The sequence below is a fragment of the Athene noctua genome, chromosome 5, assembly GCF_965140245.1.
Source record: "Athene noctua chromosome 5, bAthNoc1.hap1.1, whole genome shotgun sequence".
Lineage (NCBI taxonomy): Eukaryota > Metazoa > Chordata > Aves > Strigiformes > Strigidae > Athene > Athene noctua.
This window is the reverse complement of record NC_134041.1, coordinates 49,874,589-49,897,954: the sequence shown is the minus strand read 5'-3', so window position 1 is coordinate 49,897,954 and position 23,366 is coordinate 49,874,589. Positions and strand designations below refer to the sequence as shown.

Genomic DNA, 23,366 nt, shown 5'->3' with positions numbered 1-23,366 from the left:
GTAATGTTACTCTTGCTTTTCCTTAAAGTGAAGGTTAGGACAGTGCTTCTATTTTCGTTGCATTAGTAAAAGGCAACAAAATAACTAAAAGGTACTAGACACTGTTTATATGTGATTTTTCCCCACCCCTTTTCTCTCTCCATTCATCTTGGGTATTTTAGTAAAGGATATTGTCTCTGCTCATGTAGTGGTCCTACCCACAAACTAGTTGTTCAAAATTAACATCAATAGTACAGCCAGAAATTCTGTGACTTGTTGAAGACAATGTCTAGTTCCTCGCTGTTTCAGATTCTATCAAATTAAAGGAATTGCACGTTAGTATCTTAACACTTTTCATAATACGTATGGTAAACTCAGAGCATCTGCACTTAAGATAAATGTTTTACACATCTTACCTTTCTCATCCTGTATGATTGTCACTGCTGAAGCTGGTTTTTGTCCAAATCCAAAATTAAAAATTAAGTTTTATCACTGCCATCTTTAATGCAGTGTGTACTACTTGAATCAGTTGATGTGCAGGTTCATGCACAAAAGATCCAAGCTTGTTTTAAATTATTTCTAAATTCATAAATGCCTAATAATAAATTTAAAAAACAAAACAACTTTTTTCTAAATAGTTGAACAAATCTCAAAGTATAGTCTGGGAAACAACATGGTAAAAACATGTACTTGAATTGACTAGTTCTTTACACCAATAAGAAAAAAACTGATATTTTTCTGAAAAAAAGACACTGACTCAAACTATTTTAAATGTTTATGCTGTAATAACTTGATCCCTCACTTAAAATCAGCAAGCATATGCAATAAGCTCTTTTTAAAAAATCTTGCTTTTGAATAAAATTTTATGACTGTGGATAAACAAAATTAACTTAGCTCTGTGTGTGTGTTGTGTTTTTTGTTTTTTTTATCCCTGTTACTGCCTCTACATCTTCCCTTCATGTACTAGTATTCAGCAATCGCTCACAGTTTTGGTCCCACGTGTGTGGCCATTCTTGCACCATACTATATCTTCTGTGCGAAAAGCAGCACTGGAAACATTATTCACACTGCTGTCTACCCAAGACCAGGTAAGAATTGGAGTTATCAGTGTTTTACTAAGATATATATTGGAATCTACTTGATTATATGATGCTCTTGTTTCAGAGCTCTTCAACATGGCTGACCCCAATTCTGCAAGATATGTTGAGGCACATATTTCAATTCTGTATCTTAGAAAGCAACCAAGAAATTCTGGATCTTATTCACAAGGTATTTGCACAATTTATTACCTAGATATATAGTGTTTGTTTATCCTGCTCTTTCATATCCTCTGCACTTTTCTGCAGATAAATAATTGTGTGTTAATTATTTTGTAGTTAGCCTATGTGAAGCTCTATTATAGAGTGAAATAGAATAGGATGGTTCCTGCAGCTTATCCATACATACATAATCATACGTAGACCACATACAAAATTGTCATGATTTCCACTATGTGCCTTTCCCCAGGTATGGCTGGAACTGTTAAACAAGGCATCTGTACAGTATGTGGTTGCAGCTGCTTGTCCATGGATGGGAGCCTGGCTCTGCTTAATGATGCAGCCATCTCACTTGCCCATTGATTTAAACATGTTGCTAGAAGTAAAAACCAGATCAAAAGTAAGTGAAATGTGACCTCCTTAACTGTTCTGGGGAAAGTAGGAAGTGGATTAGCTGTATATGAAGACATGTTCTGAAGGTGTTAGAGGGGAGTGGTGGTGCCTTTCTACAACTCTAAATGTAACCTATCTTAGAAACATCAAGTCTGTACAGCAAAATAGTTCTTGTCAGGTTAGCTATGAGAACTCAAAATTCTGTCAAAGTCTTTATAAAGTCTTTATTTACATGGTTCCATAACCATCTGTTTGCAGGACTGAGTTAAGTCTAAAAGCATTGTATTATTTCTGAAAATATGCTTAAAGAGGTTTCCTTTTTTCTATGTGGACTCAGTTAATCAGCTGTATGTTGAGTATTAGTTTTAATACCATAGTGAAGAAACCATAGGATACATTTAATAGGACCATAGAATACTACTAGCAGAGAGATGATTTACAGTGATTAACTACTTCAAGAAGCCTGTTATCCAAGAAATGTTCTGTCTTAGTCCAACTTTTGCAGGGTATGATGATTATTTGAAATGTTATGGAATATGAATTCATCTATTCTATTGCAAACACTTACTTTCAACCTCTCCCAACTTTATTCCATAGGAAAAGGCAGGCGCTAAACTGCGTCAAGGTCAAACCCAGAATAAAGAAGTGATTCAGGAATATATTGCTGGAGCAGACAGCATTGCAGAAGATCCAGCAACCAGAGATTATGTTGTCATGCGAGCTCGGATGATGGCAGCAAAGTCAGTTTACTGGAAATCTTCAAAAAACACTTAGAAGCAATTTATCTTTTTCATTTATATAGTGCTTTTGCTAAAATATAATTATCATCAATTGCAGAGTAGTTGTAATATTGAAGTGACTCTTCTTTCTCCTTTTGTCAGGTTGCTGGGAGCACTTTGTTGCTGCATTTGTGACCCAGGTGTAAATACTGTTACTCAAGAAATAAAGCCAGCTGAATCATTAGCTCAGCTTCTGCTCTTCCACTTGAATTCTAAATCTGCCTTGCAGAGGATTAGTGTTGCATTAGTAATCTGTGAGTGGGCAGCCTTGCAAAAGGTAGGATGTTTCTGCAGCAAAAATAAATTTTACTTACTATCTTAATCCACAGCTCATCGTCTGCTACTTAGCTCAAAATAAAATTTCAGTTGATAAGCTCAAATGGCATTTATACATCTAAATACTAAAATACTGATTAAGACAATGGAGGAGTACATTACCCTGTAGCTAAGCACCAACTGTCAGAATATGAATTGGTAAATATATTCACATTTCTTCTACACATAAGTCTGTTCTCAAGATGCATGTTATCTAAGGTTAGTGCTTCCTTTTAAAATGACGGTTTTCCATGTATTCACTGTCACTTTCATTCTAGTAGCAGACCAAAGGTTTTGTTTATAATCTTTAAGATTCTGGGTTTCAGGTGTTAATGGTTCCTCTGGAGACTGGATTTTTGTAGCTAGATTGTGCTGTTTGGTGCCCAAAACCGAACAAAAGAAATTGTGATTACTTACAAATACAAATTATGTCTCTTCCTGTTATAGGAGTGTAGAACTGTGGCCATTTGTGTGCAACCTCGTTTACTTGGGGTCCTTTCTGAACATCTCTATTATGATGAAATTGCCGTTCCTTTTACGCGAATGCAGAATGAATGTAAACAACTCATCTCATTGTTAGCTGATGCAAACATTGACATTGGAAACAGAGTAAACTGCAATGTATTTACAATAGATCAAGCTAATGAGCTGGTAAGTAGAGGCATGCCTGCCCTTCCTTCAAATCTGTTCTTGTCTTGAAATACATCTTCAGCATAATTATTACACAGACAGTAACTTTCAGAAATAATATGGTGACTTTACACATCCTTTAACATGAGATGTAATAGATGCCACTTCCCCTGTGGCATTTACAGACAATGCCAAAAATTGAGTAGAATGCAAGGTGGATACTTAGCAGGAGAAGTAGTTCTGTGTTCTAATTCCAAGTAGAGGTTCACTATTGAAATGGACACAGAAGAAAACAAAGCAGGCTGGAACTCCTTCAAAACCACTGTCCAAAGACTAGTAAATAAACTGTGTAAATTCTAGACCTTCTCCTGCCCCCCTGACCCCCCAAGCTTAATTTGTTTTTATTTTTTTCCTGGCCTTTCAATTGTTTTGTCTTTTTTTAATCAGAAAACATCAGTGTTAGATGTGCTAATAAAAGGTAGCTTTCCACATGAAAAGCTCTGTAAGCAAAAATAGAGCTCATTAATATTGGCAACAAATTAAAAGGTTTTTCTTCCAAACTGTCCTCTTAAGCAGAGAGAAAGATGAGTATGGACAGATGAGGTAGGATGTAAATGAAGAGCTTGTGGGTTTGGGAGCCTGCAAAATAAAAAGGAACTGGGGTGGGATGGGTGTTTAGATTTGGGGGGATGAAGGAATGGTGGTGGATGTTGTGTGGCTTGAGGAGGGGGATTAGGATTCTGGATGTGGTTTGTATATGTTACTGGGGTGCTGAGGGTCAAGATAAGAGGAGCTTTAAGTTTGTACAGTTATGGCCACAATGAATCTTGAAATTCTCAGGTGGTAATAGATATGTAGTAGTATGCAGTAGCTTAACCTGAAAATCTCAACATATTTTTAAAGTTAAAGATAATTCTGTCTGAGAGGATTTTTGGCCAGTCTGATTATGACTACCATCTAAAATGGATAAATTCACAAGGTAAAGCCAGACAGAATCATCTGAGCTGTCTGTGAAGTACAGGAGTTTTCATATATCTTAACTGTTTACTCAAGGCCAGCAGTAGGGCTGCTTGAATAATGCGTGTTTTTTCAAAAGATCATTCTGGATTAGAAGACTCATTCTATAGCTATTTGCTATTTTCTATGGCTGTCTTCTGCACCCTTTTCAACTGTTCAGGTTTTCTTGAAATACAGACACCAGACCTACTCTTCATTGTAGTATGCGTCTTCATGCATGAGACAGAAAAACCCTGTGTTCCTCCTTGCTATTCAGATTTTTTGCATCCTTTGGTTGTTCCAGTCATCAAGGTCATGTGGAGTAGAACTTGAGATATCCATAGAATGAAGCAGTACAAGTCTGATAGTTGAAAGACTTGACCTGAACATTTAAAAGTAAAAGGCAAAAACCAACAAAAAACCCCTCTCAGACTAACCCTCTCAACAATTGTTAACTTTTCCTGTACTTAGGAGTCTAACTATCCTATCAGTAGAGTAAGTTCAGCATTTCCATGATTCCATGTGGCTTTTAATCTCTTTCCTGTGAAAGATTTAAACTACAGTAGTTAGACAGTTGTGAGTGGGGAAAGGATATGGCAAGTCCTGCAGCTACTGTCTTGTGATGACTTTTTGCTTGGATTTTTATCCTAGTCTCTTTCCTCAAAAGAAAATCACCTTAGAAACAACTTCCTCATGCATGGGACCTTGCCCATCCTTTGTGGCCTCTTATACTCATGGCGTGTTCTCCTTTGCTTATCTGTCGTGTGCTTACATATTGCCAGAATATTTGGATATATCTGGTAGATATAGGACAATCTCAATTTGAGAGGGGTATATAAAATCCTCTTTAGCTTTGGGAATCTAGACTTGAAATGTTGATAATATGCCTGATTTTTCCGCTTGAGCTGCAGTTCAGGATTCCAGAAACTACATTCTGGAGCATTTCCTGCTCTTTTCTGGAAAAATGGAGATGATAATACCTAGTGAAGTGACTTGTGTTCTGCCATGAAAACCAGTTTTCAGAGGATATCCCACTTTACAGTAAATGAAACAGATTTGTAACTTTTCTTCCTTTTTATTAGGTTACTTCCGTTTTCAATGAGGTGACATCATCCTTTACTTTGAATCCTAAAATTCTACAACAGTTGGACAGTAAACGACAGCAAGTCCAAATGACTGTTACAGAAACAAATCAAGAATGGCAAGTGTTGCATCTGCGAGTCCATACATTTGCTGCATGTGCAGTTGTGAACTTGCAGCAACTTCCAGAAAAACTAAATCCTGTTATAAAACCCTTAATGGAAGCCATCAAAAAAGAGGAGAATACACTTGTACAAAACTATGTGGCTTTGTGTATAGCAAAGTTACTTCAGCAGTGTACAACAAGGTCTCCTTGTCCCAACTCAAAGATTATAAAAAATCTCTGCAACTCCCTTTGTGTAGATCCACATCTTACCCCACTAGCAGCATGTCCTGCACAGCCTCAGAGTGGCCATGAAAACTCAAAAGGTATGATATCTAAGACTGCCAGGATCTTAAAATATGTCTGCTTGCCTCTGAACTTAACAAATGAGTATTTGACTGAGTCTCGTTTTCAGTGTTTTTAAAAAGCTACCAAATCGAGTCTTCATTCATTAGTAATTTTTTCACTTAAGTATTTTAAACTACACACAGCAACTAATAATGCGTGTGGTTTTCAGAAAATTTATGTATAAAAGACCTTAGTTCCAATTTTCAGTTATATATTGTTCAATTATTATCCACTTATGATCACATTTAAATCAAATATGTTATGAATATTTTCATTGATTGAATAAGTATGGAAATTAGAGTAGCCTGTTAGAAAAAAGTCTGACATGTTACATTCCATAGGCTAATAGTAAGATAGCAAAAGATGAGAACAGTGCTCAAAATGAACAAATAATCCTGTGCACACTGTGGTTATGGATTTTCTGTAAATGAGTGTCCCTTGCTAAAAATGTATGGATTGAATGAACAGCACTAAGACCTTAATACTCTTGAAGATTCTAGCCTGCTTTAAGGTTTGACCATTATCCATTTTACTTTTTCTTAATGAATGTGTTACAGTTTATCTCAGAGTAGAATAATATTCGTATCTGAAAATTAAGCTGGTTAGTATAGAAACATCAACAAATTCAAACATACTGATGGTATCTCCTATTATATCATGATAGAAGTCTTGAACTGCTTGTAAAGGACATGAAACATAAATTTTTGTTTAAACTTTAGAATGTAACGTGTTGTTTTATATAAAAAATACTTGTGCAAACTTTATATTTGACTGAAGTTTTATCTGTGTTTCTTGCTGAATAAGAATTTACATGGCAGTTTGCACACTTTGATTTTCACACCAAGTCTGTAATTTGCTCTTAACAGAGTAACTCTACTCTGTACTTAAATTTTTCTGTCCTTGAGGATGATGACACTTACGGTTTTTTAAAGCATGTTTTGATCTGTGGATGACTTGTAGGTAGCTATCACTTTCACCTCTGTTTGAAACTGCAGCTTAAACTTTTGTCAGCTGTTCTCTCTTTTCCTTTAGGGCCCAACTCTGATAAAGATGGGATGCATCATACAGTTACTAAGCACAGGGGAATAATTACGCTATATAGACATCAGAAAGCTGCTTTTGCCATCACAAGTCGGCGAGGTCCTACTCCAAAAGCTCCAAAAGCCCCGCTTGCAGATCTCCCTGCTGGCAGTAGTGGAAGCATTCCTACAGAACTTGATGAGGTAAACTTCAAAAAATTGTATTTGCAACTCGAGCATCCGCCCATCCCTTCCATGACTGAATTCACAGGAGCTTGATAGTGTTATAATAGGGATGCCCAGGATCTTTTCATGAGAACTGAGTTGATGTAAAATTTTGTGATACAAGCAGCATATGTTTGGTGGTGATGATGTTTTAAATCTTTTCAGTGTGTCATTAAAAAACTATCAGCTTCTAAAGTATTTTTCATTTAGTGCAGAATATTAATATCTCAGTACAAATCCATGCAAATGGATTTCCCAAACTGTGCTGTGATTGTGTCCCATTGCCCATGTTAGTGTTGGTCATCTTGATGTATGATGGATTCTCTGAAGCATTAAAAACAGTATTTGAAATGTAACTGGCTTTAGAATGAACGTGGGACTTCCACACTTGATATGCTAAATTTTTTGTTACTGTTCTATTCATATAAAACTTATGTGTGTTTTAATAAGATCCTAGTCATGACAGTGATTCCTGAACAATGCTCTGGGCTTTTTTCATAATTGTTTGGGTTTTAGCAATTCCACTTTTCTGAAGAGGGTGGGAACAAGAGAAAGTGCTTAATAACAAATCAAGTATTGATTGCTTTTGGGAAGTTTTACTAGTGTGTCATTGTTCTTGGTGTCCCTATACTGATAGTATCTGACGTCCTGGAACTGGAACCAATTGGAAGACCTCTTGCTGAAATGGGCCTGTGTCAGCAAAAGACAAATTCCCAAATTTATAGTGTTTAAATAATCTTATTAATAAACTTTATTTTTACCTGTATAAAGAATAAAATAACTTGAAAAAAAATTGACAAGCAAATGTGTTGTAGGTAGGTATAAACAATCAGAATTGAATGCTTATATAAGAATGGGACCCTCCTTGAAAATAGTTGTTATTCTTACATGTATCTGTCGTCACTACTTTGTTAAACTGTTTAATTCTAGGCTCAGAAGCCTTATGTTGTACAGAGAAGAGGAGCTGAATTCGCCTTATCTACTATAGCTAAACATTTTGGTGCTGAAATGGCAACAGGATTGCCACATCTCTGGGATGCTATGGTTGGTTCCTTAAGGAACAACATTCACATAAATAATTTTGGTAATTACGCTTCCATTTTAAGCTGGGAGGGCTGGTAGGCTGGTGGCAGTATGTCAGTCTTAAACTGAACACCTTTTCTGTTTTTAACAGACCGAAAGTCCTTACTGGAAAAAGGAGATGCTCCTGCTCAGGAGCTAGTAAATTCTTTGCAGGTTTTTGAAACAACAGCAGCTTCAATGGATACTCAGCTACATCCTCTGGTAATCATATTCCAAAGCAGTTTTTGTATGAAGCAATTCAGTTTGTTCATTGCCACTGTGTTAAATCTTTGTTTTAGAAGAACATTTAAAAAGAAGCCTTATAATTTTGCTCAAATGATGTTTTTATTCACTTGCTAGCCTGCCTGTTCTCCAAGTCCTGTATCCTAGTCTTGATAAACTGAAGACATAGCCTTCTGTCTTCAGCAGTTAAGCTGTTTTTTCCCTGTGTCCTATAGGATGTGAAATCTTGTGTTTGTTTATGCAGGCTGTAGTATAAACCACAAAAGCAAACACCTACCTACAATTTAGCTTTGGCCTACCCTTTTCTGGATGAGATGCACAAACAAGATTGTGTCTGATGTTTGAGTTACGATAATATTTATGCTATTGTGTTACACTGAAATCAGCATCTCAACTCTGCTTTATTGTAATTCCATATTTCTAAATCTGGAAAACAGACTGATAGTATGATGCCCTCTCTTTGTTATTAAAGCACAGATTAAAAAGTTACTCTGCATTATGTGAGTGACTGAAATGTGTTAACTTCTAATAGGCTGACATGTAGTTTGTGTGGCCAGAGTGAGGGGGGAGAATGGTAGTAATAAAGACTCTGCAGTTTACTGTCTGACTACTCTGTAACAGGCTGAAGGTTGTCAGAAAGACTCCCTATGCAAGGAGTGCAAAAATTATGGGAGGCTTTAGTTTACCCTTAAGTAGACTGGATTTGATTAATTTTTAAAATTACTTCTTTTTACCCATTGCTCAATGTAAAAGACATCTTACACGTAGTAGTAGGCTCTGAACTGACTATTTCTACTTGGGAGAGAGTACTACTTTGGAGTTAGGATAGTTCTGTGACAGTATCAGCTGAATGTAAAATACTGGTTAAAAAAAAAAAAGTTAAGAAAGAAACAAGAATGTCATCATTATGCCTGCATCTGAACAGAATATTTGGTACTAGCTTATCTGCAATACTATAATCTAGAATAAACATAGTAGCACTGGAAGAGGCATAGAGAAGGGCAACAGATTGATAAAAATATGTGAAAAGGCTCCCATGCAAGGAATAAGTAGGCCAGAACTCTGTCTGGAAAGGATATGGTAGGAAAGGATGGGTGTGAGGAATGGCTGTAGAATTCTGAGCAGATGGACAAGATTCACATGGAACATAGGAATTCTTGTCTGTTTTAATAAAGTACTGAAGGGATTTTGAGTAAATTTCGCATATGACATGGAAAGATTTTTTTCTAGATATGTGTATTATATATACACACACACTATATATGATGTGCAGTTAATGTGAAGGTTGGTTTTGAGGGTGCTAATACTGTATACAAGTTTAAAAAAAAAAAAATCATAGAAAGTCAAAGAGGGTGAAATTGGTTCATCAAAGCTGATATTTAGGGACTTCCATACTAGAAAAAACTTGACTACATGTTTAAGATACCCGATGTAAAAATATATTTGTGCTGATAAAAAAAGACCTGTCTGTACACACGTACCCCCTTGAGAAGGTGTAAATTTCCTTCTGGGTGTCTTGTCACACAGAGTTAGTAAGACTCCCAACATGGATAATTCATCTGCCTAAACATAAATGGGATGAGTCTAAGACAAATTTGCTAGCTGGAAGGAATTCTTTAATCATTGTGTCCAAGCAATAATTCTTTTTTTAATAAAAAGTTCTGAGTACTTAGTACTGCATTTTTCCAGTGTGAAACACTTAATCAATCAAGGGCTTCTTTCATTTTCATTGTGACTAAAACCCTAAATATTTTGTTACTCTAAATTTTAACTGTTTTGGGGAGTCATACTACTACAAAGTCTTCTTTTTCTCTGAAACAAGTTTTCAGTTCTAAACAATTAGATCTCGTGAAGGAGCTGTTTCAGACATTCTGTGGGAGGCAACAGTGACTTAAAGACTTTATTTCAAAGTAATTCAGTAATTTGTTTGTAATGCATATTAACCTTTTTTCTCCACCACCTTCTATTCAGTTAATACAGCACTTGCCTCATCTTTATATGTGCCTTCAACATCCCAGCACTGCAGTGAGACACATGGCTGCTCGTTGTGTAGGTGTTATGAGCAAAATAGCTACCATGGAAACAATGAATATCTTTCTAGAGAAAGTTCTACCGTGGTTGGGAGCAATAGATGACAACACCAAACAAGAAGGTGCAATTGAAGCACTTGCATGTATCCTTGCTCAAATATTCAAAAATGCAGAAACTCCTTTGCAGTTGCATAATTTGGGGGAACAGACCCCTTTGCCTGAAAAAAATGGAAGGAGGAGTGAAATGTTAAGCTGGTTTCCTCCTGTAGACAAGAAATAGAAGAAACTTTCATTTCCATTGCCTTTTGTCTATCAAATGAAGGTTTGGTGGGGATAATTCAGTTTCTCAAACAATGGAATTCACTGGGCTAAATGTAACTGGGTAGATCAGGGTTTCCCACCCTGCTCCCCTTGCTGTGTTGATAGAAATCTTTTTTTTCTGAATGTAATGTATTAATGACTTTTACCTATCAAGTGTGAAATCTGCCAGGTATACATTGATGTCAGACAGTTCTCCACTGGTAAAAACTATTTCCTTAATAACTGATCCAGGCGTAATGGAGCAGCTGGATGTTGGTATTGTTCCATACATTGTTCTTCTCGTGGTTCCAGTCTTAGGTAGAATGAGTGATCAGACAAACAGTGTGCGTTTTATGGCTACTCAGTGCTTTGCAACACTAATTAGACTAATGCCTCTTGAGGTAAGCTCAAGTTGTAGGTATACTGAGTATGTGAACTGTCCTGTGTCTGCTTTTTCACCAGCCACAAAGTCCAAGCTTCTAGCTTATTAAATGCTGAATAAGTAACTGGTTTTTAGAGATGTTGAGTCCATATCAGATAATCGAAGATGTGTCTTTTACAATGTAAAATGAGTAAAATTTGACTGTCAGTAATTTTCTAAATGGATGTTAAATTTCTCTTTAAGAAATTCATCTCAGCTATGTACATGAAATTAAAGTGTATATTCATTAGTTTTGTCCATAATGCTGCTTTTTTCTTAAGAGTTACATGAGCACTTTCTCTAGGTATGCATGGTGTTGTGTATGTGGTCCAGAGAAATGCATAAAAAATCAATACTGATTTAAAAGGAAGAAACAAAATAGCATCAATAGAAACAGTGTGGAGATAAGTCCAGTTACTTATTCCTAGTTCTTAAAATCTAAAAGCCCCACCCTGCAGCTTTGGGCAAAATATTATGTGTATTATGATCCAGTAGTATTTAATCAGTACAGATTTGCTTCAGTGTTTCACTCCTACAACTTGCATACCTTGGGCACTTTCTCATATTGCACTTCAAGGACTACAAGGCTTCTAAGTAACTTATTTTCACCACCAGATGGTAATAGAAGACAGTTCAGAATTCATTTGCATGCTTCTAATGAAAAAAACCCTGTCAGTTTATTGGGTTTAGTATCTTTCATTGTTTCAAATTTTAATTTAGCATAATAGAACTTTAGAATCTTGATAACTAGTAATCTGCCTTAAATGGAGCACTTAATTTCTCTATGCTTACACTGAAATGTTGAAGAAATTGAAAGTGAGCAAAGTAGAAATGGATTTCTTAGATGCTGTTGTTTGTTCAAATGTCATTCACACCAGTGCCCTTCATATGCATCTAAATACAGTGCTATGGAATACATGTAGTTTAGGGGGGGTTTTTAAGCTATTTTAATAGAATTTAGTGAGCATCTCAGTGTAGAATACTTGTTACATACTTCTCTTTCCAGTTAAGGAAGTTCAGTGTCAGATACTGAACTATATTAAATATACAGACTTAGAAATATGCAAACTTAGAGTGAAGTAAACTAATAACGAGAGAAAATACCAGTACTGTTGTGGGACAGTCTTTTGAATGTTAGCAATTTTTTAATATTAGGCGAGCAACAGATTTAAATTGGTAACTGTACAGGGGTTGGAGTCATTTCAGTGCAAAGAGTAGGGGGTGGATTGATGGGGTCTAGGGAAATAGATGTTTTGTGGGGAGATACTTTATTACTTCAATCTCAGAAAAGTATTCCTTGACTTTATTAACAAGTTTTCACAGACAAAGTTTCATGTGTGTGAAAAAACTTAGAGTGGTGTTTTATGGATAGCTTTACTTTCTTAAATGGGAAAACTTTTTAGGGTAGTCCTGCAGATATTTCATAAGACAAACACAGTTTTCAGTAGTTATAGTGATAACTATATTTATTTAAAAAAACCCTTTCCACTCTTTCAATTTTATGTTCCTGAAGCATGACTTAGTTCTGTAACAAAACAGTCTGTCTAGACCATTGTGTTTATTGCTGGCATTTTATATACTGCCTAAAATACAAGACCAGAATTCAGCTGCTAGATAAGTAAAAGTGATAAGAGGTCTGAATAAGCTTGGAGTTTCTAATTGGTATTTTTGTGTTCGTTTCCAATTGTGAGGAATTGGAAACAATAGCAATAAATTTGTTGGGAGAACTTAGGTACGCTCAGTTTTATGTGTCTTTATTCTCAATTTCACTACTCATTCAATCATAAAAACTAAAATATGACTGAGAGAAAGTTTGTAAGATAGTTTAACTTAATCTGTCCAGGTTTATTGATAAGCAGTCATGCTGCAAGTTGACAGTATACTTAAACCAAACAACTGGCATGGTATTCACACTTCAGACATGTTCAACTGTTCTTCCTACCCTACCTTTTAAAAGAACAAGTAGGCTGTTGTCTGTGTGTATATACATAAATATCTTCTTGGAGCACTTCTAACATCTCAAATCTGGGTTGGTTTTCCCCCTTCCTTATTAACCATGTACACAGTGGAATTATTTCATTGTAGTTTTCTTCTCAGCCAGTAGCCCCCCCTAAGTGATCAGTAACGTGTCTTCTGAAGTAAAGCTAACTAAAGATGGATGTGGCCCAGAAAACTAGGATGACAGATGTGATAATGGAAAATATCAGTACCTCTTATGCTACTGCATATTATTAGCAAGCAAGAATGTCTGAGCATGTTTGGTCCCCAGATAGCTTCTTTGGGCTTCTGGCCTGATATGAGAAGTACATAGGAAGCCAATGTCTGCTGTTACAAACCTGGAGGGGTTTAGGATTTCTTTTTTCCTAATAGTTTCCAACTGCTTGAATTCATCCTGTGGATTTCAGTATCATTCTAGATCTCATTCTACTAACATCTGTAGGAGAAAAATCCAACTTTGGATGGTAGATTGTGACTCAGGAGAAATGGGTGTCAAAGGATTCTCTAGCCAACCAGATAAACTCTCTGATTAGAGGTAAAATAGCTCAGTCTTTGTAAAATCTTAAAAGCATGACCAGGATTTCCCCTCTTCTACACAATTGTATCAAGCTTTTCAGTGTGTCCTTTGGGGCAGAATTTGTCTTCTGCACACTACAGCCCTGGATGAGTTGATATGCAAGGAATCAAACAAGTATAGCGCTGAATTTGGATTTATACAATTGAGAAGATTGCAGATATTTTCCATCTGTTTCTTTAAAATGTCTAAGCTAGTATGAGGTTTTATTTCTTACTGTCTGTGAGAATTAATACTATAGCCCTTACACTACTGCTTTAAAAATACTATCCTAGGCTGGTATACCAGATCCACCAAACATGTCTGAAGAATTAATCCGAATGAAAGCTAAAGAGCGTCACTTTCTGGAACAATTATTGGATGGAAAAAAACTGGAAAACTATAAAATTCCAGTACCAATCAAAGCAGAGCTCAGAAAATACCAGCAGGTAACAGATTATACTTTCATTTTTAAAAAGCACTAAGTTCCAGTCTGATACGATTTTATGGAAGGGTAGGAGTTGTTTGGGTGCTGGGTGTTTTTGCTTGTGAGTTTTCTGTTTCACTTTTAGCTGTGCAGTGTGCATCATGGACTCTTGGATAAAGAACAACAAATTAAGTAATGCAGGCCACTTATAGTGTTCTTCTCTTTTTTTTCCCTCTCTGGATTCTGTCATTTTTTTCTTGGGGAATGGTCAATGGGCTGTGCTGCTTAGGCTGACCATGGCAGCTCACCACTGCGAAGGCAGGCCTCATCATACTGTTTGGCTGCTTATGTTTCTCCCTTTATTCCCCTCTGCTTTGAGTAAATGGACTGTAGTAGATGCATTTATGGTGGGAACCCAGCTCATAGTTTGGCAGTGATGGATGAACTGAAGCTTAACTAGCCAAAAGCCAGTTTTTCCTTCTGAGGCACTCTTTATTTCATGATTTCAGGATGGAGTGAACTGGCTGGCATTTCTCAATAAATACAAACTTCATGGAATTCTTTGTGATGACATGGGCTTAGGAAAAACTTTACAATCCATTTGCATTCTTGCAGGCGATCATTGCCTCAGGTAAGCTTAAACAAGTAACATTATATCTTAAAGACTTTAATGATAGGTTTTATCTACGGTAATAACCCTGGACATAGTCCTGGACAACTGGGTAGGTGGCTCTGTTTGAGCAGGGGTGTTGGACCAGATGACCTCCAGAAGGTCAGAAGGGACCTCAACTATTGTGTGAAAAACAAATTTTTCAAAGTTGTTTTTACATTCTTAAAGGGCTCAGGAATATGCAAGAACAAAACTGGTGGACAGTGTTCCTCTTCCCTCCTTGGTCGTGTGCCCTCCTACACTCACAGGACACTGGGTGGATGAAGTGGGCAAATTTTGCTCAAAAGAATATCTTAATCCTTTGCACTATACAGGACCTCCTACTGAGAGAGCAAGGTAATGTATTTTGTGTTTATGATTTCAGTAAAATACCACACACAGAATTTTGCAGTTCACTTTACTACTGAAGCATAGTTTGTGGGTGTGGTAAAACTTGTGGTGGTACCTTTAAAGGCTATAATAATAACATAAGTAAGGAACACTTTAGTTAGGATTTCCTCTTTTTTTTCTTAAGATTACAACACCAGGTGAAAAGACACAATCTCATAGTGGCTTCATATGATGTTGTAAGAAATGACATTGACTTCTTCAGGTAAGAATTGGGGTTTTTCTGAGATTTTTAATAGCTTAGAATTTTAAATGCTACTTAAGTCTGTGTTCTTCTTTTCTAGAAATATTAAGTTTAATTACTGCATTCTTGATGAAGGCCATGTAATAAAAAATGGAAAAACAAAGCTGTCAAAAGCAGTAAAACAGCTAACTGCCAATTACAGGATAATTCTTTCTGGGACACCAATCCAGGTAACTGCTTTTCTTTTTTTCTATTCAGTTGGGGAGTAGTAGAAAACAAGCAAAAAATCATCTCCTTTGCAGTCTGTCTTGTGCTTTTTATCAGTCGTCTTGTTCAAAGTATACATTGTAAAAAAAGCCTTTCATTGCTAAATACTTGAAACTACTTTTTTTTTTTCCTTCCTGATACACTTATGCATAGGGGAATGAGTGCAGTATATGTGGTACTAATGGGGCTTAAAAGTTGGCAGCAAGACTTTTTCTACCACTTGTTCTTAAAGTAGCAGGCAGGGAAGTGGGGAGAGAGCATTTCCTTATGCCTCTAGTGAAATTCACAAGAAACTCAACTCTGAGAACTCCAGATTTTGGGCTTTGTCCTGATGGCTTGTCTGTGGAGTATCTGTCTCATCCAGACTAATACCACTCGTGTGTCCTGGGTTTTGTTGTCCAGAAGAGCTCAGGGTGTGGCTTAAGATGTCAGACACAGTAGAGAGTCCATTTATATATTAAAGTGCATGTACAGGTCTTCCTGCCACTTATGTTGATGAAAGTCACCAAGTTCCAGGAGCTCAAAAATATGCTGAAGTGTTATGTTTGTAGTGTTTTATAAGCAGTGTTAAATATATATGGAAATATTTCTGATAACTTATGACAATTCATTACTTTCAAAAATAATTTAACAGATGTTTCTTTTATGTTCAGAATAACGTCTTAGAGTTGTGGTCGTTGTTTGACTTCCTTATGCCAGGATTTTTGGGTACAGAACGCCAGTTTGCAGCTCGTTATGGCAAACCAATACTGGCAAGTAGAGATGCCCGAAGCTCCAGTCGAGAGCAAGAGGCTGGTAAGGATCAAATGTTAAGTCTTGGTCATCTTGTTTTCTTTCTTCAAATGAGAACTGCTAATGAAAAGACAGAGTACAGTCAGTTCCAACACAAGAGATTGGCAGGGGCAGGCTGAATGTTTTGAATTTTCTTTCTTTCTAAAATATTGTCTCTGTTGCCTTCATTTAGGGGTTCTTGCAATGGAAGCACTGCACCGTCAAGTTCTGCCATTCCTGCTAAGGAGAATGAAAGAGGATGTACTGCAAGATCTTCCACCCAAAATTATTCAAGATTATTACTGTATTTTGAGTCCTCTACAGGTATGCTTAAAAAGTGGCTGTTAGCTTAGCTTTTTCAGCACAGTTAAAACTACAGGGGAACCACTTGATTCCTGGGCTAATGTGACATTCTCTGGTACCATGGGATCAAAATGCTTTTCCTAGTACATGTTTAAACACTAATTTTATTCTGGTTGCAGTAGAGTATTTCTTTAGCTTAATTTCTGGCATTGTTCTACAAGAATAACTTCTAGGCATTTGTAGATTCTTTTTTAAATACTTTCCAAGCTGAAGAAAATGAATTGCAAGAGATTCCACTGTTAATGTTGATTTTGTGCTACATATCAAATAGCTTCCTTGATTTATAACAATTCAGAACTTTAGCTGGAAACTAAATTCTAAAAATGACTGCTCATCTTGCTTCTGTTGGGGAAAATGTATTTATTCTCTTGTACAGGTTCAGCTTTATGAAGATTTTGCCAAGTCTCGTGCCAAATGTGATATTGATGAAACGGTTTCTTCCATTTCACTGAATGAAGAAACGGAAAAACCAAAGCTTAAAGCTACAGGTCATGTATTTCAGGTACAGATTTCTTTAGCAACTTTTACTACCTAGTTCATTTATTTCTAGTAATTGTATTTCCAGGTTTAATAAAAAATGAAAATCAAAATAGTTACCTTACACATTTGTGGCTATATGCTCTAAGTAAAATATTTAGTGTTTGGATTAGATTGCCCAGAATGTGCTGTATAGCTATTATGCTTAAATTATATTTCTGTGTCTTAAGTCATATAAAACGATCTTAAATTTTTTTTAATGTGTTCTGCTCAACTGATGTTCAGCTGTTTTATGGATCTTGGATGCTACTCTCAATTAAAAACTGATTACCAAAAGTGCAAAACCTCCAAGCAAGAGTGAACTAATTTTGATCTCAACAGTTGTTGCACTACAAAACTAAGATTCTAAAACATGAATGAAAAAGTTTCCTTAACATTAGATCTGAATTTATGAAGGTTCATAGTCTTATGGAATTGCAAATTAAGTCTTGGCTACTTGGAAACAATAATTCTCAGAGGCTCCCAAACCCATGTACTATATCCCACACTCACATGAAGGTGGTAGTCTTTGCACTGTTCCTGCAATGGGAACCAAGATCGTTATGCACCTAACAAGTTACTGGATACAGTTTGAAATACAGGTTTTCTTTATATAAACATGCAAGGTTTTTTTGGCCTAAAGCCCAGTTATAGAATGTGGCTGAGTGGCTCCTGTACTTACGATCAGTTTTGTTCATCCTTTTTCTGTACCTACATTGTTGCTAACTATTTCTTCAAACTTCACTTTCTCAATAAAGGCATTGCAATACCTACGGAAGCTATGCAACCATCCAGCATTAGTGTTGACAACACAACATCCAGAATATAAAAGAATTACAGAGCAACTTGCAGCTCATAATTCATCCCTTCGAGACATCCAACATGCACCTAAGCTGTCTGCTTTAAAACAAGTAAGTAGACTTGTATGTTGTGCCTTAAGTTTTCAAAATGTGGCTCTACTAATGCTACAGTTTGGAAAGTTTTGTTTAAGACTTCACTAATGTGAAAACTGATCTTAAAATGCTGGTTAAGTAGCAAATGGAATATAAAGGGGTTTAGACACATGTCCTATTTTTCCTGTTATTTCAAGGGGGAGGGAGAAGCACAAGCTTGCTTCAAGGTGGTGATGTTTACCTAATTCTTGCTGCCTTGTCAAAAACCTTACTTTTATTCTGCTTTTTACTCCTGTCCCTCTTGTTAGAAAAAACTTTTCTATTTATTGTACAGGAGACTACTAGCTCTGATAAATTGCATTACATACTTAAATTCTATTGTAAGTAAAGGAAAGTTAAAGCAATGACTCTTCTGTTGACTCTTGAATTTTTCATCGTTTGACAGTGAAGCCAACCTTTGCATTATGTCATTTCAGTGACTGTAATTTACTGACTTCCTTCTGTAGTTTGCTGCTTCTATTTCTACTTTTGATAGTCCATCAGTATCAACATTTAAATGAGATCTGCTGTCAGTGTGTTGATACACTTTAATGCTCTTTTACTTTAAGCTGCTGCTAGACTGTGGCTTGGGGAATGGTGGATCTTCAGAAAGCGGTACAGAAGCTGTTGTGGCACAGCACAGAGTACTTATCTTCTGTCAACTTAAAAGCATGCTGGATATAGTGGAGCATGACCTTCTCAGACCTCAATTACCTTCAGTTACTTATTTACGACTAGATGGCAGCATACCTGCTGGTCAGAGGCATTCCATTGTTTCACGGTAAGCATATCCCTTTGTTACAGTTGGTCTCACTGGTTATAAACTATATTATTTATATGGTACAAAGTTATAATTCTGTCTGCCTCAAATCAGTTGAGGCTCATGGTTTCATTATTTAATGAAATTTACCATGCTTAACTTTTTTTTTTTTTTAATGCAGGTTTAATAATGACCCATCTATAGATGTTCTTTTGCTCACCACTCATGTTGGTGGATTGGGACTTAACTTGACAGGAGCTGATACAGTAGTATTTGTGGAACATGACTGGAACCCAATGAGAGACCTGCAAGCCATGGATCGAGCACATCGCATTGGGCAGGTGAAAAACTTCTCCAATAAGGGGTTTTTTCCCCTTGTTGAACTCCTGTTTCTTCAAATTTGGATAAGGTTGTAGCATGTAATAAGTGACATCTAGGGTTTCCACTGAGTTTCCATTCATACTGCATTCTTGTAAACGTGCCAGATCGGAAGTGTGTACTTTTCTTATCCTGTCACCAACTTGGTATGCCTTCTCTTCTGTGCTTCCTGAGCTGCTGAGGAGAGGCCAGGGAAGAATTAGTCTTCAGTGGAGGAAGAGATGCAACTGAGACAAGGAACAGAAGGGAAGCCCCACAGTGTTGTCCTTCTTTGCCTGGACAGGGAAAGAGTGAATGCTGTTAGTTTCCCTCTACAGCTGTAAAAAGCAGAGAATTCTTCATGAGTACAGATGCAATTGCACGTGCTTCTATTTACTGTATGCTGGCATAGTCTCATTCTTTTCATCTAACATGTCAGACTTACGAGTACAATTACTGAAGGGTAACTCCAAGCCAAACTGCTTCCAGACTGTCTACGATGAGTACTAAAAGGTTATGCTTTCTTAAATACCTAAGATGATGTTTTTTAGATATGTGGTTTTTTTTCTTTCAGAAACGTGTTGTTAATGTATATCGCCTGATAACCAGGGGAACTCTGGAGGAGAAGATCATGGGTCTTCAAAAGTTCAAAATGAATATTGCAAATACAGTGATCAGCCAAGAAAACACAAGCCTACAGAGCATGGGAACAGAACAGCTTCTTGATCTGTTCACTCTTGACAAGGTAAAGAACCACCTTCACAAATATCTGCCAAAAATAGAGTAAGCTTAGGGAAAAACCTTTGCTTTGAAATGTAAAATTTAATCAGATGAACACTTGAAACTGGAATGATGAATAGTAGACAGCTCTCTGAAAAACAGGAGGAAGTGATACTTCTCCAAAAGAATCATCAGACTCAAAGGATTAAGTCTTATTTCTGAAAACGTTATCCTGTATATTTATTCTCTTTTTCTTTTGTGAAGGATGGAAAAACTGAAAAAGCAGATACCTCTACCTCTTCTGGGAAAGCATCAATGAAATCAGTACTCGAAAACCTTGGAGAACTATGGGATCAAGAACAGTATGACACTGAATACAGTCTTGAAAACTTTATGCATTCATTAAAGTAACCATCATATATTAGTAATACAACTGCTGCTAGTTCACGTATTTTTCTGCTGATATTCAGCAAACTTTAAAACATATTTAGTGAACCTTTAGCTTAATGTGTAAATAGACTTATAGAAAGAAGAATCTTCAAAAGACTGGCACTGAGTAGTGTCACCTGTTTCACTGGGGAGTTATTCTGTCTTAAACGTTTGCACTGTATAAAAAGAACTTTAAATGTAAACATTGTGAGGTGGTTTGAATTTTACTTGTTCTGAACAGCTGCAAATTCTTAATTGGTAGCGGAATAAAGCAAAGCAGGTTTTTACATATGTTAACAAGTGTTACTTCTGTTTGAAGTTAAGTCCACCATTATTTCTTTCTGTATCTATACTAGTTTTGTACAGTTGTTTTGGTGAGTACTTCAGGTTGTTCAGTGTACATTTTTCTTTTAAACACAACTTGCTTTTATGGTGTATTAAAAACAATTTTGAACTTAAACTTTCATTCAGATCATTTCAGGACTTGTATCACCAGAGGCAAAGCCTAGAAGCCTTGAAAGTATTGAATAATTAAATGGCACTAGTTATGTTCACCCATCTTTGTATATTGAGTATAAATATATTATGCTCTTCAGTGTTTTGACACCATCTTGAGAGAACAGCTGACTTGAACTTTTTAATGTAATGAGCTATATTAAGTACAGGTAATGGCCTATTTGTGGTCATGTTTGCATCCTGTTAGCAGGGGTGTACTTTTTTAATTTATCTATAAGGCTAGAATATAGCCGCTTTGAGATGCATGTATTCGGTATGTTTCAATCCTATATATTTTTTGTAACTAAAAGAAGAAATTAAATATACAGACAGACATTTTCCAGAAGTAGATTTTACACTGTCTAGGGTTCTAAAATCCATGCTAAAGTGACTGTTTACTAAACTGATGCATGATTTAAAGCTTCTTAACAGAATAGGGAGGACTTTTTTCTTTAGGAGAAAATATACATAGAAATACCTACTTTCAGTTTGAGGGAATTGAATAGTGGAAATTATGTAATAAAGATAGTAAAGGACTTTAATAGCAGTGAGTGAGAATAATATGGCTGTATGTTACGCAGCTTTTTATAAAAGGGAGGCAGTAGTAAAAGTGTGTTTCTAGATGTGCATATGTACCAGTATATGCACTTTTTATAAATATTAAATTATAGATAACTTACAGCAGTTGTCTGAATACATAGAATATATGTATAAATATAAAACCTAAGGTTTGTAGCTTGCTGTGTGCTTAAGCATCAGAGCTTAAAAACCACCAGAGACCTCAACTATGTAAAATAAGATTGTTTTAAAACAATATATATAAATCAAGACTGTTCTGCAGCATTGGAGATGAAATAATGTCACATTTCAGTAGTTATGAACTGCCATATTGTAACTAAATTAGCATTCCATGAAAATAAACAAAACTGGGAATATATATAGCTTGTATGTTGTGTATGTCCATGTTTAAGCTTTTTCCTGTAAAGAAGACTTTCAGTGTAGCTGACTAGGTAAAAAACAATGCTTTTGGAAATAACAGCTGTATTACTAGTATTGGTTCACTTCTACCTTTATACATACAGTATTTCTGTTGTGCTTTCAAGTGATAACCCAAGTGGGAGAGACACAAGGTGAGGCTTGGTGTGCTGTTTGCAGAGAAACTTACACTGCTGGAATACTGGGTTCTTTAAGATAACTTGGTGCAGTAATTTGGTGCTAGTGCCCAGAAATAACAAGACATTTGAATAAAGGAACTTCTTAATTAGTCATAAAACACTGCATATGTTTTTCTTCAAGAGTTATTAGTTGCAGAGGTAGGAAACACTTTGGCTCCTGTTGGAAAAGAAATGCACAGCAAAGGACTTCTTTAAACCAGTTAGCTATCACGTTGTGGTTGCTATGCAACCCTAATACTCCTAGTGATGCCTCTCTTGGATACCACATCAAAAAGACTCCTGCACCTGCAAAACAGGGGGGAGCAGAACCTAGAATAATTATTTCAAGATTATTATGTGTAGAGATTGATCTTACATGTTCTGTGAATTAACACTTTCGAAATGGAAGCCAACAGGAACACTGCACTAAGTATATAAAAAAACACTTTTAGTTACCCTAATATTTACCTAAGATATTTTTCTATGCTTTCCAAGGCCAGATGATTTACCATGATCTGGCTTGTTAGTGTGGTGTTGTCAGTGCACAAACTGGATACACTTACAGCAAAACTCAAGCAAGATAACATGCTCTTGAAATGCTTGGAACTGCATTTGACCTGTTCTAATGGGTACAGCTAGACCAGACCAGGGTCTGGGCTGAAATAGAAAACTTTAGAGATAGTGCAGGGATGTCAGGTTCTCAGCACCAACCATTTTGCTCTACACCTCTGCCCCTACATAGTCTAAACCTTGGATTTACTGTAAGTTCAGTCACTGCAGGACTCAAACAGGACTCAAGAGTAGAACCATGCATACCCAAGGCTTGATGCATTTTGTGTTATTTGCACTGAATTACTAGTCTGTCTCCATTATCTAATGGCATCAAAAGAACACCAGTGATGTAGTCCCAGATTCAAAGCTTCCTAATTTGTGAAAACTAAGTACCTCTTACTGGTGACCACATTCAGGGCTGGAACAACTCCTCTGAAACAACTGTATACATATTAATGGTGCTTCTCAACCAAACTTCTAAGACTGGCTGAAATTCTATTTGAAACTAAATGGAAAACTCCAAGTCTGCATAAACATGCTTTCTGAAATGTTTGTTAAGAACTCAATCTGACAGGTCTTGTCTTTCTCCATATGTGTCATATTAAGAATATGTTTAAGCAGGAAGCTGCTTGCACGGGGTGGGGGTAGCCTC

General features: G+C 36.3%; 1 protein-coding gene across 2 annotated transcripts in view; it reads left to right on the top strand.

Moving 5' to 3' along the window:
• The window catches only part of BTAF1 (B-TFIID TATA-box binding protein associated factor 1), a 47,254-nt gene extending 25,028 nt beyond the window's left edge, over window positions 1-22,226 (top strand). The window contains exons 14-38 of one of the 2 annotated variants that reach the window (XM_074907494.1): window positions 947-1,067; window positions 1,144-1,248; window positions 1,486-1,635; window positions 2,226-2,368; window positions 2,510-2,684; window positions 3,170-3,373; window positions 5,431-5,857; window positions 6,912-7,102; window positions 8,054-8,207; window positions 8,298-8,407; window positions 10,400-10,601; window positions 11,011-11,159; window positions 14,027-14,179; window positions 14,667-14,788; window positions 14,996-15,163; window positions 15,342-15,419; window positions 15,499-15,628; window positions 16,319-16,460; window positions 16,630-16,760; window positions 17,176-17,301; window positions 18,074-18,226; window positions 18,817-19,028; window positions 19,189-19,348; window positions 19,939-20,109; window positions 20,349-22,226. In XM_074907494.1, coding sequence (XP_074763595.1) covers window positions 947-1,067; window positions 1,144-1,248; window positions 1,486-1,635; window positions 2,226-2,368; window positions 2,510-2,684; window positions 3,170-3,373; window positions 5,431-5,857; window positions 6,912-7,102; window positions 8,054-8,207; window positions 8,298-8,407; window positions 10,400-10,601; window positions 11,011-11,159; window positions 14,027-14,179; window positions 14,667-14,788; window positions 14,996-15,163; window positions 15,342-15,419; window positions 15,499-15,628; window positions 16,319-16,460; window positions 16,630-16,760; window positions 17,176-17,301; window positions 18,074-18,226; window positions 18,817-19,028; window positions 19,189-19,348; window positions 19,939-20,109; window positions 20,349-20,495 — 4,024 coding nt within the window. In that variant the 3' untranslated portion in view covers window positions 20,496-22,226. Of the gene's footprint in view, window positions 1-946; window positions 1,068-1,143; window positions 1,249-1,485; window positions 1,636-2,225; window positions 2,369-2,509; window positions 2,685-3,169; window positions 3,374-5,430; window positions 5,858-6,890; window positions 7,103-8,053; window positions 8,208-8,297; window positions 8,408-10,399; window positions 10,602-11,010; window positions 11,160-14,026; window positions 14,180-14,666; window positions 14,789-14,995; window positions 15,164-15,341; window positions 15,420-15,498; window positions 15,629-16,318; window positions 16,461-16,629; window positions 16,761-17,175; window positions 17,302-18,073; window positions 18,227-18,816; window positions 19,029-19,188; window positions 19,349-19,938; window positions 20,110-20,348 lie in introns of both variants that reach the window. The other variant, XM_074907493.1, reaches the window with a different exon arrangement.
• Window positions 22,227-23,366: the final 1,140 nt, after the last annotated feature.